The sequence below is a fragment of the Sapajus apella genome, unplaced genomic scaffold (genome assembly GCF_009761245.1).
Source record: "Sapajus apella isolate SASKATOON/1434 unplaced genomic scaffold, GSC_monkey_1.0 scaffold1, whole genome shotgun sequence".
NCBI classification, from domain to species: Eukaryota; Metazoa; Chordata; class Mammalia; order Primates; family Cebidae; genus Sapajus; species Sapajus apella.
Window position 1 is genome coordinate 82072967 of NW_022436941.1, and position 16851 is coordinate 82089817.

Below are 16851 nucleotides of genomic sequence, written 5' to 3' on the forward strand. Positions count from 1 at the left end.
ATATATATATATATATATATACATATACATACTGTAAGTTCTGGGGTACATGTGCAGATGGTGCAGGATTGTTACATAGGTATACACATGCCATGGTGGTTTACTGCATCCATCCCCCCATCATCTACATTAGGTATTTCTCCTAATGTTATCCCTCCCCAATCCGCCGATCCCCTGCTATCCCTCCCCTAGTTTGCCCACACTTAACAGGCCCCGGTGTGTGATGTTCCCCTCCCAATGTCCATGTGTTCTCATTGTTCAACCACTTATGAGTGAGAACATGTGGTGTTTGGTTTTCTGTTCTTGTGTCAGTTTGCTGAGAATGATGGTTTCCAGATTCATCCATGTCCCCGCAAAGGACATGAACTCATTCTTTTTTATGGCTGCATAGTATTCCATGGTGTATATGTGCCACATTTTCTTTATCTAGTCTATCATTGATGGGCATTTGGGTTGGTTCCAAGTTTTTGCTATTGTTAAACAGTGCCACAATAAACATACATGTGCATGTGTCTTTATATTAGAATAATTTATAATCCTTTGGATATATACCCAGTAATGGGATTGCTGAGTCTAATGGTATTTCTATTTCTAGATCCTTGAGGAATCACCACACTGTCTTCCACAATGACTGAACAAATTTAGACTCCCACCAACAATGTAAAAACGTTCCTATTTCTCCACATCCTCTCCAGCATCTATTGTCTCCTGATTTTTTTAATGATCGCCATTCTAACTGGTGTGAGATGGTATCACAATGTGGTTTTGCTTTGCATTTCTCTAATGACCAGTGATGATGAGCATTTTTTCATATGTTTGTTGGCTGCATAGATGTCTTTTTTTGAAAAGTATCTGTTCATATCCTTTGCCTCATTTTTGATGAGGTTATGTTTTTTTCTTGTAAATTTGTCTAAGTTCTTTGTAGATTCTGGCTACTAGCCCTTTGTCAGATGGGTATCTTGGAAAAATTTTTTCCCATTCTGTTGGTTGCCAGCTCACCCTAATGATAGCCTCTTTTGCTAGGCAGAAGCTCTTAAGTTTAATTAGATCCCATTTGTCTATTTTGGCTTTTGTTGCCATTGCTTTTGGTGTTTTAGTCATAGAGTCTTTGCCTATGCCTATGTTCTGAATGGTATTGCCTATGTTTTCTTCTAGAGTTTTTATGTTAGGTCTTATGTTTAAATCTTGAATCCATCTGGAGTTAATTTTTGTATAAGGTGTAAGGAAGGGGTCCAGTTTCTGCCTTTCTGCACACGGCTAGCCAGTTTTCCCAACACCATTTATTAAACAGGGAATCCTTTCCCCATTGCTTGTTTTGGTCAGGTTTGTCAAAGATCAGATGCTTGTAGATGTGTTGTGTTACTTCTGAGGCCTCTGTTCTGTTCCATTGGTCTATATCTCTGTTTTGTTTACCAGTACCATGCTGTTTTAATTACTGTAGCCTTGTAGTATACTTTGAAGTCAGGTAGTGTGATGTCACCAGCTTTGTTTTTTTGTTTTTTTGTTTTGCTTAGGATTCTCTTGGCTATGCAGGCTCTCTTTTGATTCCATATGAAGTTTAAGGGGGTTTTTTCCAGTTCTGTGAAGAAGGTCAATGGTAGCTTGATGGGGATAGCACTGAATCTATAAATTACTTTGGGCAGTATGGCCATTTTCACTATATTGATTCTTTCTAACAATGAGCATGGAATGTTTCTCCATCTGTTTGTGTCCTCTCTTATTTCCTTGAAGAGTGGTTTGTAGTTCTCCTTGAAGAGGTCCTTCATATCCCTTGTTAGGTGTATTTCTAGGTATTTTATTCTCTTTGTAGCAATTGTGAATGGGAGTTCACTCATTTTTTGGCTCTCTGTTTGTTATTGGTGTATAGGAATGCTTGTGATTTTTGCACATTGATTTTGTATCCTGAGACTTTGCTGAAGTTGCTTATCATCTTAAGGAGATTTTAGGCTGAGATGATGGGATCGTCTAAATATACAATCATGTCATCTGCAAATAGAGACAATTTGATTTCCTCTTTTCCTAACTGAATACCCTTTATTTCTTTTACTTGCCTGATTGCTCTGGCCAGAACTTCTAATACTGTTGAATAGGAATGGTGAGAGAGGGCACCCTTGTCTTTTTTTTTTTTCTGACCTGCCCCCCCCAACCCCGGCACCCTTTTCTTGTGCCAGTTTTCAAAGGGAATGCTTCCAGTTTTCGCCCATTCAGTATTTCTGACATCAGCCGAGGCTCCCTCTCGCGCCTTCTGGGGGTTGGAAAGGGAGACAAGATGAGGACCAGCGACTTTTGCTTCTCTGGGCAGCCGCAGACGTGGCTCCTGGCTGCTAACCAAGGCTACCCACTGCGCCCAGATCATTTCCTGGCAGCAGCAGCCCACACCTAAGTTTTAAATAAAATGTAATCTACATGGCTTCACATGTTTCTTCCTTTTTCTTCACATTTCTTCCATTTTCTCTCTCAGAGTCTCTCACCCTGTGTGTATTCTGGTATCTCTCTTTATGTACCCATACATAAGTCTGTTTAGCTTTCAAGCAGTTAGAGAGGCAAGACCATTCAGAACACGCTCCTCATGTAGGCAGTGTGGAAAGGAAGAAAGATGATGAATAGTTGAGAGAGATAGAGATAGGAAGGAGACAAGGAAGGATTTAGGTGTTGTTTGTTTATGTAGATCTTTCAGAAATCTTAATAAGTGGGTTTCTGATCTTCAGTAGAAAAAAACGTGCCTGCCCTCATTTTCGATTCAATTAGGACCATCAGTCATCCTTATCTTTGTACTTGTTATTTCTACATCATGCTTCCCCATTTCTACAGAAATTCTCTGTACAGTTTCCAAGTTTGCGCCCAATTATTTGCACTGACTGCAATTTAGATTGGCTGTTTCCAAACAACCTCTAGGGAAGCTCCTTCATTTCCTAATTCGTCATTGCGCTATGGTTTAGTGTCATATCACAGGGCCAGAGGAATTCTGAAGTACATGCTGTTCTGCCTCACACGTTTTCCTTTGCCCCCTACCCTGTGGCTCACTCTGTGTCTAAATTCCTTCTAAACAGGCCTGGTGGCCATCTAGCCAAGAGAGGTCATCTTCAGTGACAGGAAGCTCACTACCTCTTGAGGTGGCCCAGACCATTTTTATAAGCTCTAATCACAGTTAAAATACCTGTCTCTCTGTCACTTTTGCCCACTGTTATTTCTAACCACTGAAGTCTCTCAGAGCAATTTAACCATAAAATTGTTTGCATAAAACCCCTTCAAAAAATAATTATATTTATAATAGTATGAGAAAGAACAAAATACTTAAGAATAACCAGAGGTGAAAGACTGGTACACTGAAAACTAGAAAGCATTGCTGAAGGAAATTAAAGAAGACACCAGTAAATGGAAAGACATCTTGTGTTTCATGAATTAGAAAACCTAATATTATTAATATGTCAATACTACCCAAAGCAATCTACAGAGTCCATAGAATCTCTGTCAAAGCCCCAATGATATTTTCTGCAGAAATACAAAATCATCCTAATATTCATATTGAATTTCAAGAGACCCCAAAACAGCCAAAGCAATCTTTAAAAAGAACAGCTGGAGGTTTCACACTTCCTGATTTCAAAACTTAATACAAAGCTACAGTAATGAAAACAGTATGCTACTGACATACAGGCAGACATATAGATCAGTGGAATAGAACTGAAAGTCCAGAAATAATCCCACACATCTATGGTCAACTGATTTTTGACAAGAGTGCCAAGACCATTTAACAGGGAAAGAATAGTTGCTATGACTTGAATGTTCCCACTGAAAGTCATGTTGAAATGTAATTGCCATTGTAAGAGTATTAAAAGGTGGAGCTTTTCAGAGATGATTGGCCTATGAGGACTCTGCTCTCATGAATTGATTAGTACTGTTATTTTAGGAGTGGGTTAGATATCTCTGGCATGGGTACCTGATAAAAACAATGAGTTTGGCCTGACTTCCTCTTCTGTCTCACATGCTCACTTCTGCATTTCACCCTTCTGCCATGAGATCATCCTCACCACATGTTGGCACCATGCCCTTGGACTTCCTAGCTTCAAGAACCATGAGCCAAATAAGTTTATTTATAAATTACCCAGTTTATAGTATTGTGTTATAACAGCAGAAAACAGAACTAAGACAATAGTATTTTCAATGAGTGATGTTTGAAAAACAGAATAGTCACATGGAAAAAATGTATTTGGATCCTTACTTTACACCATATATAAAAGTTAACTGGAAATGGATCAAAGACCCAAACATAAGACCTAAAATTATAAAACTCTTAGAAGAAAGCATAGGGAAAAGATTCATGACATTGGATTTGGCAATAATTTCTTGTCTATGACATCAAATGCACAGACAACAAAAGAAAAAATAGACAAATTAAACTACATCAAAATTAAAAGCTTTGTCATCAAAGGACAATATCAACAGAACAAAAAAGCAACCCACAGAATTAGAGAAAATATTTGTGAACTATATACCTCATAAAGGTTTAATATTCAGAGTATATAAAGAACTTGTACAACCCAAAAACGAAAAGCCAAACTTAATTTAAAAATGGGCAAAGGATTTGAGTAGACATTTCTTGAAAGATATGGTATAGCCAAAAAGCTCATGGAAAAATGCTCACTGTCACTAATATTAGAGAATTGCAAATCAAAACCACAATGTCATACCACTTCATCCTCATTCAGTTGGCTATTTTTTAAAAAATCCAAACAATAAATAATAAGTGTTGGCAAGGATATGGGGGAATTGAAACTCTCGTGCACTTTGGTGAAAATATAAAATGGTGCAGCCGTTTGGAAGACAGTATGGTGGTTCCTTCAAAAATTAAAAATAGAATTATCACATAATCCAACAATTCCACTTCTGAGTATATACCCAAAATAATTAAAAGCAGGAACTCAAAACGATTTGTAGACCCATGTTCACAGCAGCATTATTCACAATAGCCAAAAGATGGGAACAACCCAAGTGTCCACTGACAGATAATGAATAAACAAAATGTGGTGCATACATACAATTAAATATTATTTAGCCTTAACAAGGAAGACAACTCGGATACATGCCACAACATGGAGGAACCTTGAGGACAGTATGCTAAATGAAATAAGCCAGTCACAAAAGGACAAATGTTATTGATTGCACATACGTGAGGTGACTGCAGTAGTCAAATTCATAGACAGAAAGTAGAATGGTGGTTTCCAGGGATTGCGGACAGGAAAGAATGGGGACTTACAGTTTAATGAGTACAGAGACTTGGAAGACGAAAAGATGGGTGGTAGTGATGGTTACACAGCAGTGTGAATGGACATAATGTTTTGAACTTTAAGTATACTTAAATGGTTAAAATTTCAAATTTCATGTGTCTTTTACCACAATTTTTTAATTAAAAAAAAAAAAAAAAAAAAACCTCTTGGCTGGGCGCAGTGGCTCAGGCCTGTAATCCCAGCACTTTGGGAGGCTGACGTCGGCAGACCACTAGGTTAGGAGTTCAAGACCATCCTGGCCAACACAGAGAATCCCTGTCTCTACTAAAAATACAAAAATTAGCTGGGCATGGTGGTGTGTGTAGCTGTGCCCGTAGTCCCAGCTACTCAGGAGGCTGAGGCAGAAGAATCACTTGAACCCAGGAGGCAGAGGTTGCAGCGAGCTGAGATTGCACCACTGCACTCCAGCCTGGGTGACAGAGCAAGACTCCATCTCAGAAAAAAAAAAAAAAAAAAAAAAAAAAATTTAAATCTCTGAAGGCTACTATCATGACCCCATGGAATAAACTTCAGAGTAGACACATCTATTTCCTTTAACTATTCTTCATGTGACATGATTAAAGTCCATTCATACCTCTAGCCACTCACCTCTGAATGTTCTCCAGCCATTATAACCCTGTTTAATTGAGGCCATAGACCTCAATATGACACTGACCAGTTAAGAATGGAAAAGACCTACCACTGCCCTCAATATGGCTACTAGATTTGGTAATTCAGCCAGACTTCCTACTAATTTATTACAATCTTGTTTATTTCTATAGAGCTAATTTTCCAACTAAAACGCCAAGTTCTTTTTTTAAAACGTTTTATCAGTCAGAACTTTTTCAGTGATTAAAAAGGAAATCCAAACAAATACACAAAATCTATATAAGAGCCGGGCGCGGTGGCTCAAGCCTGTAATCCCAGCACTTTGGGAGGCCGAGGCGGGTGGATCACGAGGTCAAGAGATCGAGACCATCCTGGTCAACATGGTGAAACCCCGTCTCTACTAAAAATACAAAAAATCAGCTGGGCATGGTGGCGCGTGCCTGTAATCCCAGCTACTCAGGAGGCTGAGGCAGGAGAATTGCCTGAACCCAGGAGGCGGAGGTTGCGGTGAGCCGAGATTGCGCCATTGCACTCCAGCCTGGGTAACAAGAGCGAAACTCCGTCTAAATGTCTAGTTAAAAAAAAAAAAAAAAAGATCTATATAAATTGACTTAAGCTGGAGGTATCACATAACTTGACTTCAAATTATACTACAAGGCTATGTAACCAAAATAGCACGATACCGGTATATAAACAGACACGAGACCGATGGAACAGAATTGAGATTCCAGAAACAAATTCACACGTTTATAATCAACTCATTTTTAACAAAGGCGCCAAGAACATACACTGGGGAAAGAATAGTCTCTTGAATAAATGGTGTTTGAAAGACTAGATATCTATATGCAGAAGAATAAAACTAGACCCCTATCTCTCACCATATACAAAAGTCAAATCAAAATAGATTAAATATTTAAATGTAAGACATGAAACTACTAGAAGAAAACATTGGAGAAATGCTTCAGGACATTGAGCCAGGCTAAGATTTCTTCTTTTGGGGGGGTGCAGGGGAAGGCATGGGGGCAGAGAAAGGCTCTCCACCTTTCTCTGGTAAGAGAAAGAGGTCACCAGGTAAGGTGTCGCCAGGTGGCTTCCAGGTTCATGAGTGGTAGAACAAAGCAACCGTATTGTTCTCAACAACCCCAGTCAACGTATCAAATGTATCATTGCTTCTCATGGGCTCTAACTGGGTCACATCCCTGAATCAGTCTCCATGGCCAGGCTACTGCTAGTGCTGAGTGTCTTAGTTCTAAGCCACATGTTCTGCCCCTGACCAGGGATGTAGTCAATTCCACTGAATCAGCCTGTGAGCTAGATGAGGAGAGGAGGTAGTCGCTAGAGAATAATCAGGTTAGTCTTATCAACAGGGAGAGGGGGTGTTGAGTGCAAAAACTACAGACTCAATTAATTCAGCTGGATATTTTGTGGACTAAGATATGTTACTCTACCTTTAGCCCGATTAAACACCAACTCGTTAGACTTCTGGCAAGATATTTTGGGGATCATAATTCTATCAGGCAATGCATTTATTGTTTTTCTCAGCTGTATGTAGTTGACAGCGTGATGAATGTGCCTTGCATATTGTATTGCACTCAGTGATGAATGGATTGGAAATACATTTATATCTGTTATATAAGCACATTATGTAATATATAAACAGGCTGTTAAACACAGAGCCCCTCAGCCCACTAGCAAAATCTTCCTTCTGAAGTGACACCACCAGCATCTTTGGATGTGGTCACACAGCTGGATACCAGCCCCATCCTTGTCCTACTTCTGGGCCCTATTTCTTGTGCTAGATACATTGTGAGACATCTTAACAACATGTGCAGCGTCCTGGGAAGGTTCCTAATGGAGGCTTAATGTTCTGTGCAATGTATGGACTCTTCATCTAGTCATCAGCAACAGGAGACTTTTTGCTCCACATTTCCCAGATTTCTTATGCTTTTAAACACACCAAAAAAAAATTTTTTTTAAGTAGCAGTAGTCATAGCAAAGTATATACACTATTATATCCCAGGCCTTGCTCTAAAAGCACATAGAATTAAGTATTAACTCATTTTTTTCCTTACAACAAACTTATAAGAGAGGTAGTTGTCATAATTATCATCATCATTATTATCTTCATTTTAAAGACAAAGAAACTGGTCAGGTGCAGTGGTTCACACCTATAAATCCCAGGACTTTGGGAGGCCAAGGTGGGAGGATCATTAGAGACCAGCCTGGGCAACATGGCGAAACCCATCTCTATGAAAAATACAAAAATTAGCTGGGCACTGTGGTGCATGTCTGTAGTCCCAGCCACTCAGGAGGCTGAAATGGGAGGATCGCTTGAGCCTGGGAGGTTGAGGCTGTAATGAGCCAAGATCACGCCACTGCACTCCAGCTTGAGTAACACAGTGAGACCCTGTCTCAAAATAAATAAATAAACAAACACACACATGGAAACTAAGACCTGGAGAGGGAGCCGGCCCAATCCACATAGCTGGTTAATGCAAGCTGGGACTGCTGCTGAGGTTGCCTGGCTCCATAGTCCTTGCGCTCATCACAGGAGTGGCATTTGACCTTGACACCTGTCCTCTCCCACTTCTGGTCCCCAGGCAAACGTGCAAGTGAGTCTGCCTCAAACAAACAAACTAATGGAAACAACAAAATGCTGCCTGGGTAAGAAAACAGTTTGTTGTCATAAGTGAATCATTTCCAATAACAAGTTCCCTTGGGGACAGACAGGTCAACTGGCTAAGAGTCATTTATGACTTCCCAAAAATACTGGGACAGAGACACCAAGCCAAAGGGTTAGGACCACCGCCAACTAAAGATCAATTAGAATTGAAAACTAAAAGATATCTTTAACATAACGTCCACATTAGCAGAAAAACACAACTTGAGAAAGCTTTTCTTACACACATATTTCTTCCCTGAACAATGGCTATGCTGATGCTTGAGGGGCAATGGGGACAGGCATGGGAGGAATTGCGTGAGTAAACTGGTCATGCACAGCCTCTCTCTGGAGGTCTCCTCTTCACGAGCAGGACTCCCTCCCAGTCCTCCCTGTGTTCCACTTAACCCATAGATCTTCTTTTTTTTTTTTTTTTTTTTTTGAGATGGAGTCTTGCTCTGTCACTCAGGCTGGAGTGCAATGGCACGATCTCGGCTCAGTGCAACCTCTTCCTCCCGGATTCAAGCGATTCTCCTGCCTCAGCCTCCCCAGTAGCTGGGATTACAGGCATGTGCCACCACATCCAGCTAATTTTTTGTATTTTTAGTAGAGATGAGGTTTCACCACATTGGCCAGGCTGGTATTTAACTCCTGGCCTCAAGCGATCCTTCCACCTTGGCCTCCCAAAGTGCTGGGATTACAGGAGTGAGCCACTGTGCCCGGCCCCACTTGACCCATAGTTCTGTTGTCACCTTTTTTATTTTTTTAAGGCAAGGTCTCACTCTATCGTTTAGGCTGGAGTACAGTGGCACAATCATAGCTTACTGCTTGAACTCTGGGGCTCAAGCGATCCTCCTGCCTCAGCCTCCTGAGTACCTAGGACTACAGGTACCCACCACTGTGCCTATCTAATTTTTAAAATTTTTGTACAGAGAGGGTCTCACTGTGTTGCCCAGGTTGATCTTGAACTCCTGGACTCAAGCCATCCTCTCACCTCAGCCTCCCAAAGTGGTGAGATTACAGATGTGAGCCATCATGCCTGGCCTAATGTTGCCTTTAACCATACTATTAGTTGGCTCAATCGTGCACAAAGGCAAAATGCAGGTGCCTACCAAATGCAAAGGAGTTGCCTACAGTTCTGCTTCTTCTGGGAATTCCATCTCATGAAATCCCAGGTGGTTGAAATGAAAAGACTTTCATGAAGGGACAACTTGCAGAGATGAAGCAGGGCTGAAAGAATGAACTAGGGATGCTGAATCTCCACAGACTAACGTCAATGGGAAGCCGTTTCCATCCTTACAGCTAAGGAGGATGGGAGGGGACAGTGTTAGGGAGCCCAGTAGAGACTGGCTCTGCAGAGAAAGAGCCTCCTGGTGGGAGAAAGGTGGCTCCTACCAAACACGGCACTAGGGGAGGGCAGGAAGAAATGCCCCATCTCTCTCTTCTCCCCATCAGGTTCCTGCTGGTGCCTCCCAAGGGCAAGCGAGAGGGTGAGGGATCCTGGGTGGGGCAGTCGGCAAGGGTCAGCCCTCAGGGTACAGAAAAGGGCAGTAAAGGTTGCTGAGTACATCTGGAGAACAGAGAGGGGAGAGCACAATGTCTCTTTCAAAGGTGGTAAACTGAGTCATTGAGGAAAATAGGAACATGTTTCAGATCAAAAAGGGCAATGCAGAACCAAGATGAGGGCCTCACTTTCCCTTCTGGGCTCACTGATTTCGAGAAGCCTGAATGCCTGGAAAGAATCAGAAAATCTCAAATGACGTCCAGTCCCTCGGGTTTCTTTCCAATACACGGCGATGTTACAAATGGCACGCAGTGATCCGCCTTTCTTCAGAAGTGGTGAGAGAGTGTGTGGCCAGGATGACTCAGTCTTCCGCCTGGATTCACTTGAGAAGTTTTACTGAATCACTTGTGTGGGTAACGACTTGGGTATTGTTATTCTTTCAGTGAACTGGCTCCACACACTCACTTTGTGTCTGTTTGATGCATGAAGGTGACTCATCTGAGGAAGTTGATCTGACCATGGTTTACCAGGCAGCCTCTAACGGAGATGTCAATGCTCTGACTGCAGTCATTCGGGAAGACCCTTCTATCCTAGAATGCTGTGACAGTGAAGGTGAGATATGTGTGCATTTTGAATCCAGAATGTTCTGCTCTATTTTTTTAGAGATGGCTTTCAGACATGAGCAATGTTAATAAATGTATATCTGACCAGCCATTTTGATACTGTGGCTATGTGCAGATATCTTGGTATTTCTTTAAATAAGGGGGTAGATACAAAGTTTCAGATTCTTTTTCATTGCTTCTGATAAAGAAGTCATCAGTTTGAGTTTGTTTTCAATATCTTTGTATGAATGACCGAAATAGATAGGTCAAGTAGTTAGGAAAGGGTACGGAAAGAGCAGGCTACTTTTGGTAGCAATGGATGTTGAGAAAATGTGACTGTAAAAGGCAGAGAGCAAGGATTTCTGCTCCTGGGAAGATGGAGTAGGTGCATTTCTTTCCTATTCTTTCTGTTAAATACAACTGAAAACCCTGGACATTCTGCATAAACATAAAGACTCTGGAAGATGGAGAGAAAATGACCGACTGGCTGAGAACTTCTGACCCAAGGAATGACATGGCGGTAAGTTCCCAGGGTTTTCTTTTGGCTTGACTATCCCAGAACTGATGCTGAAGAAGCCAGCAACCCAGAAATGTCAAGAGGCACAGAACAAAAAAAAACACAACAAGAAGAAAAGCCTTCTCTCTCTGGAAAAATGACCAGGAAAGGAATGGCCTAGAAACACAGAAAATTTTTTAGACAATAAGCTCCTACTCCAACCAAACACCACAAAAAGACATGGGGCCCTAGCCCCACTCATTCCAGCAAAGACTAAGTAGGAAACCTGGATTTCTAATGGCACCTTGCAATAATGAGGTGGAATCCCTTTATTTCCCCTTTACAGCAGTGTCCATGGAAGTCAGCTAAAATAGAAGGTTTAAGTAAGATTAGAAATCTCTACTATAATACCCCAAATGTCCAAGTTTCAACAGAAAATTACGTGTCATAACAAGAAACAGGAAGAGTCCAACTGAATGAAAAAAAAATTGGCCAGGCACGATGGCTCATGCCTGTAATCTCAGCACTTTGGGAGGCCGAGGCAGGTGGATCATCTGAGGTTAGGAGTTCGAGACCAGCCTGACCAACATGGAAAAACCCCGTCTCTACTAAAAACACAAAATTAGCCAGGCATGGTGGCACATGCCTGTAATCCCAGCTACTCAGGAGGCTGAGGCAGGAGAATCACTTGAACCTGGGAGGCAGAGGTTGCAGTGAGTCAAGATTATGCCATTGCACTCCAGCCCGGGCAACAAGGGTGAAACTCCATGTTAAAAAAAAAAAAAAATCAACAGATGCCAATGAAAGAGATGTTAGAATTATCTAACAAAGATTTTCAATTATCTAACCGTAAAAAAAAATGCTTCAATGAGCAATTGAAAACATGCTTAAAACTAAAGAAAAAAAGTCTAAGCAAAGAAATAAAAGATAGAAGAGAAAACCCAATGAAAGTTTTTAAAAATAAAAAATACAATCATCGCAATGTTAAAACTTGGTAAATAAGCTCAGCAGCAGAATGAAGATGCAGAGGAAAGAAATTAATGAATTTGAAAACAGAACAATAAGAAATAGCCAATAAGAAATAGATAATCTGAAGAGCCCTATAATTAGAAAATTGACTTCATAATTTTAACCCCCCCCAAAAATATATCTTCAGGAATGGATTATTTCACCAGAGATTTGTGATCCTCCCAGCTCAGTCTCCCAAAGTGCTAAGATTACAGATATATATGAGCCACTACACCTGTCAGATTTCTACACACTTTTTTTAAATAATATTTTTTATTTTACTTTAAGTTCTGGGGTACAAGTGCAGATCTTGCAGGATTGTTACATAGGTATATACATGTCATGGTGGTTTGCTGCCTCCATCCCCCCTGTCACCTACAAACTTTTAAAGGATAGCCAACATTGATCCCACATGATCTCTTCCAAAAAAGAGAAGATAAGAAAACATGTCTCAGTTATGTTTATGAGCTAGTATTACTTTGCTATCAAAACCAGTCAAAGATGATGTAAAAAATAATAATAATAAGCCTATAGACCAGTAGTCTTCATCAATGTAGATTAAAAATACTTAGCCAAATATTAGCAAATAGGATTCAGTAATATACAAAAATAGGCCAGACATGGTGGCTCAGGCCTATAATCCCAGCACTTTGGGAGGCTAAGGCAGGTGAATTGCTTGAGGTCAGGAATTTGAGACCAGCCTGGCCAACACAATGAAACTCTGTCTCTACTAAAAATACAAAACTTAGCTGGGTGTGGTGGTGCACACCTATAATCCTAGCCACTGGGGAGGCTGAGGCACAAGAATTGCTTGAACCTGGGAGGCAGAGGTTGCAGTGACCTGAGATTGCCCCACTGTACTCCAGCCTGGAAAAAAGAATCATACACCACGACCAAGTAGTGTTTGCTTTAGGGATGATAGGGATGTAAGACTGCTTAAATATTTGAAAGTCAATGTAATCCACCAAATTAACCAACTAAGGCAGAAAAATCACATGTTCATATCACTTCATACAAAAAAGCATTAGACAAAACAACACATGTTAATAATAAAAATCTCAGAAAAATAAGAATAAAGGAGAGCTTCTTCAATATAATGAAGAGTATCTACAACGACAACAAAAACCCTAGAGCTAAGATTTTACTTAATGGTGAAAGTCTGAGTACTTTGCCCCTAAGACCTGGAACAAAGTATGAATGTCCATCTCACCACTCCAATTCAGTATTGTGTAATAAGAGTGCAAAAGGGCAAGAAAAGGAAATAAAAAGTATACACCTTTTGTTCTTCTTCTTTTACTTTTTCTTTTTTTTTTTTTTTTTTGGCAGTCTCACTGTGTCACCCAGGCTGGAGTGCAGTGGCACGATCTTGGCTCACTACAACCTCTGCCTCCCAAGTTCAAGCAATTCTGTCTTAGACTCCCAAGTAACTGGGAATACATGCGCTCACCACTGCACCCGGCGAATTTTTGTATTTTTAGTACAGGTGGGGTTCTGCCATGTTGCCCAGGCTGTTCTTGAGCTCCTGACCTCTCAGGTGATCTGCCTGCCTCGGCATCCCAAAGTGTTGGGATTACGGGCGTGAGCCACTGCACCTGGCCAAAAGCATAAATCTTGAAAAGGAAAAAAATAAAACTGCTACTTTTTGCACAATTTGATTGTCTTCAGAGCAAATCCTAAGGAATCTACCAACATATATCTACAACTAAGTGAGTTCAGCAAGGTCACGGGATAAAAGATCAATATAGAAACATAAGTTGTATTTCTGCTTACTAACAATGAATATGCAGACATCAAAATTTTAAACTATAATACCATTTAAAATCACTCAATAAAAAGAAACATTAAGGTATAAATATAATAAAATACGTGCACAACTTATATGTTGAAACTATAAAGTGCTAGTTAAATAAAAGATCTTAATAAATGGAAAGGCATACCATGTTTGTGGACTAGAAGGCTCAACACAGTAAACACACGGTGCCCTTCAGATTTCTCTACTGGTTAACGCAAATTCCGAAAAGAGATATCTTGGCATGGAATGGAGACCACAATTTCTACCAAACCCTAGCAAGATTTTTTTGTGTATATAGACAGATTAGTTAAAATGTATATAGAAATACAAAGGAACCAGGATAGTTAAAACAATTTTGAAAAGTTATAAAGTGGAAGGAATCAGTATCCCCAGTTTCAATACTTATTATACAGTTACATGCTATAGTTTGAATGTGTTCCCCCAAATTTTGTGTGTTGTAAACCTGGTCCCCAGTGCAGTAGCATTGAGAGGTGGAAACTTTAGGAGGTTGTTGGGATTAATCCACTTATGGGCCATTGTGGAAGTGGGTTAGTAATCATGGGAGTGGGTCTGTTATAAAAGCTAGTTTGGTCATCTCTCACGAGCCCCCTTGCCATGTTATACTCTGTACCACCTCAGAACTCTGCAGAGAGTTCCCACCACCAAGAAGGCCCTCACCCAATGTGGCCCCCTCAACCTTGGACATTCAGGCCTCCAGAACTGGAAGAAATAAAATTCTTCTCTTCATAAATTACCCAGTCATGGGTATTCAGTTACAGCAGCAGAAAACAGACTAAGACAGTACGAAAATCAAAACTAGCTGGGTTAATCCATCTAGAGTATGCAAAGTTATGCCTGATACATAATAAACACTCAATAAATACAAACTATTGTTGCTTTTGGAATTTCACAACCATACTGTAATTAACCTTGCACTACCCAGGACGCCACAATGAGTCTCAAAGTGGCTAAGTTTCTTAGGTAAAGTTTCATAGCTGATAAAATAGCTGGAACTGGAACCCAAATATTCTGTGTCCTTGGTCAGTGCTCATTCTGCTCCTTATCTTATACTGCAGATGTTTTAAAGTTCTTGAACACTTTACCATGTGGTAAAGTGGATCATTTAAGGACACAAGATGCTGAGGCTACCTTCCTGTACACCTTATCTGACCAAGTTGCTCCACCCTTTATTTTGTGTATTTTATTTCAAATATAAAATATTTCACCAGGCGCGGTGGCTCACGCCTGTAATCCCAGCACTTTGGGAGGCTGAGGCGGGCGGATTACGAGGTCAAGAGATTGAGACCATCCCAGCCAACAGGGTGAAAACCCATTTCTACTAAAAATTCAAAAATTAGTTGGGCGTGGTGGTACGCGCCTGTAGTCCCGGCTACTCAGGAGACCGAGGCAGGAAAATCGCTTGAACCTGGGAGGCAGAGGTTGCAGTGAGCCGAGATGGCACCACTGCACTCCAGCCTGGTGACACAGCAAGACTCCATCTCAAAAAACAAAAACATAAAGTACAAAGAATAACATGTCTGCTTGTACCTACCACCCAGAATTTAACGATTTTGACAATTTGCAATTCTTTCCTTGAATTTTTTAAAGGAAAAAAGTTACAGAGTAGTTGAAGGCCCTTTTTGTCCTTTTCCGATTCCACCCATTTCCCCTTCATTCCTCTAAAATAACCACTATTCTGAAGTTGGTGTGTATCTTTCCTTTTTCTGTTTTTCTGCTTTAACCCATTTTTTCTGGGTTTATAGCAATCTGTTGTTATTTTGATTTATAAAGCTTACATAAATGATAGTGTGTTGTTTTGCAATTGGCTTTCCTCACTCAAAATTATGTCTTCAGGATTTATTCAGGTGAATCTGGATTAATTTAACTCAGACATTTTAATTGCTCTATGATATTTATTTGCGTAAATATGATTTATGTATTGCTCTATTAATGTTCATTTATGCCATTTCTTGTTAGTTTAATTTTTGATTATTCGTCTTTGATTATATCTCTTTGTTCATCAGTGTGAAAGTTTCTTTATGAAATAAACTTATTTCATAAGGGAATTACAGGGTTATAAGGTATGAGCACCTATAATTTATTAAATGTTGCCACATTTATCCCCAAAATGGTTGTCCCAACTTATACTTTAACCAACAGTATGTAAGAGTTTCCCAAATCCTTGACAATACCTGGCGTTTCAGATGTTTTATAATTGCTGATCCAACACGTATGAAGTGGTTTCCCAACATCATATTAATACGTATACCCTAATTATTTTATTTATAATCTTTCATACGTTACTGACCTGTGTCTGCTCTCTCTCAAATTGCTTGTATGTATACATATCTATTTATTTCCTCCTACATTGTTTCTTTCTTTCTGATTGAATTATTGATGTAATTTATTTAGGTTAGCTCATAATTTTTTCTTGGTTTTATGAATTAAAATAACCTCCCAATCTGTAGCTAGCCTTTTTAGGTCATTTATGGTATCTTATGTAATACAGAAAATTTTAATTTGAATATAATTGGATTTAATAAAACGTTTTCTTTACAGTTTGCGGTTTTTGTTTTTTTTTTGAGACGGAGTTTCACTCATGTTACCCAGGCTGGAGTGCAGTGGCGCCATCTCGGCTCTCCGCAACCTCCGCCTCCTGGGTTCAGGCAATTCTCCTGCCTCAGCCTCCTGAGTAGCTGGGATTACAGGCACACACCACCATGCCCAGCTAATTTTTTTTTGTATTTTTAGTAGAGACGGGGTTTCACCATGTTGACCAGGATGGTCTCGATCTCTTGACCTCGTGATCCACCCACCTCGGCCTCCCAAAGTGCTGGGATTACAGGTTTGAGCCACCGCGCCCGGCCTAGTTTGCAGTTTTTATGTCTTCTTCAGTAAGGCCTTACTAGTCTTATTG

The 16851-nt window shown here is 40.3% G+C and overlaps 1 protein-coding gene across 1 annotated transcript in view; it reads left to right on the top strand.

The window, feature by feature from the left end:
- The window catches only part of ANKRD55 (ankyrin repeat domain 55), a 131948-nt gene that overhangs the window by 34650 nt on the left and 80447 nt on the right, over positions 1 to 16851 (top strand). The window contains exon 3 of the mRNA XM_032280499.1: positions 10526 to 10648. Within this exon, the coding sequence (XP_032136390.1) occupies positions 10526 to 10648 (123 nt within the window). The remainder of the gene's footprint in view (positions 1 to 10525; positions 10649 to 16851) is intronic.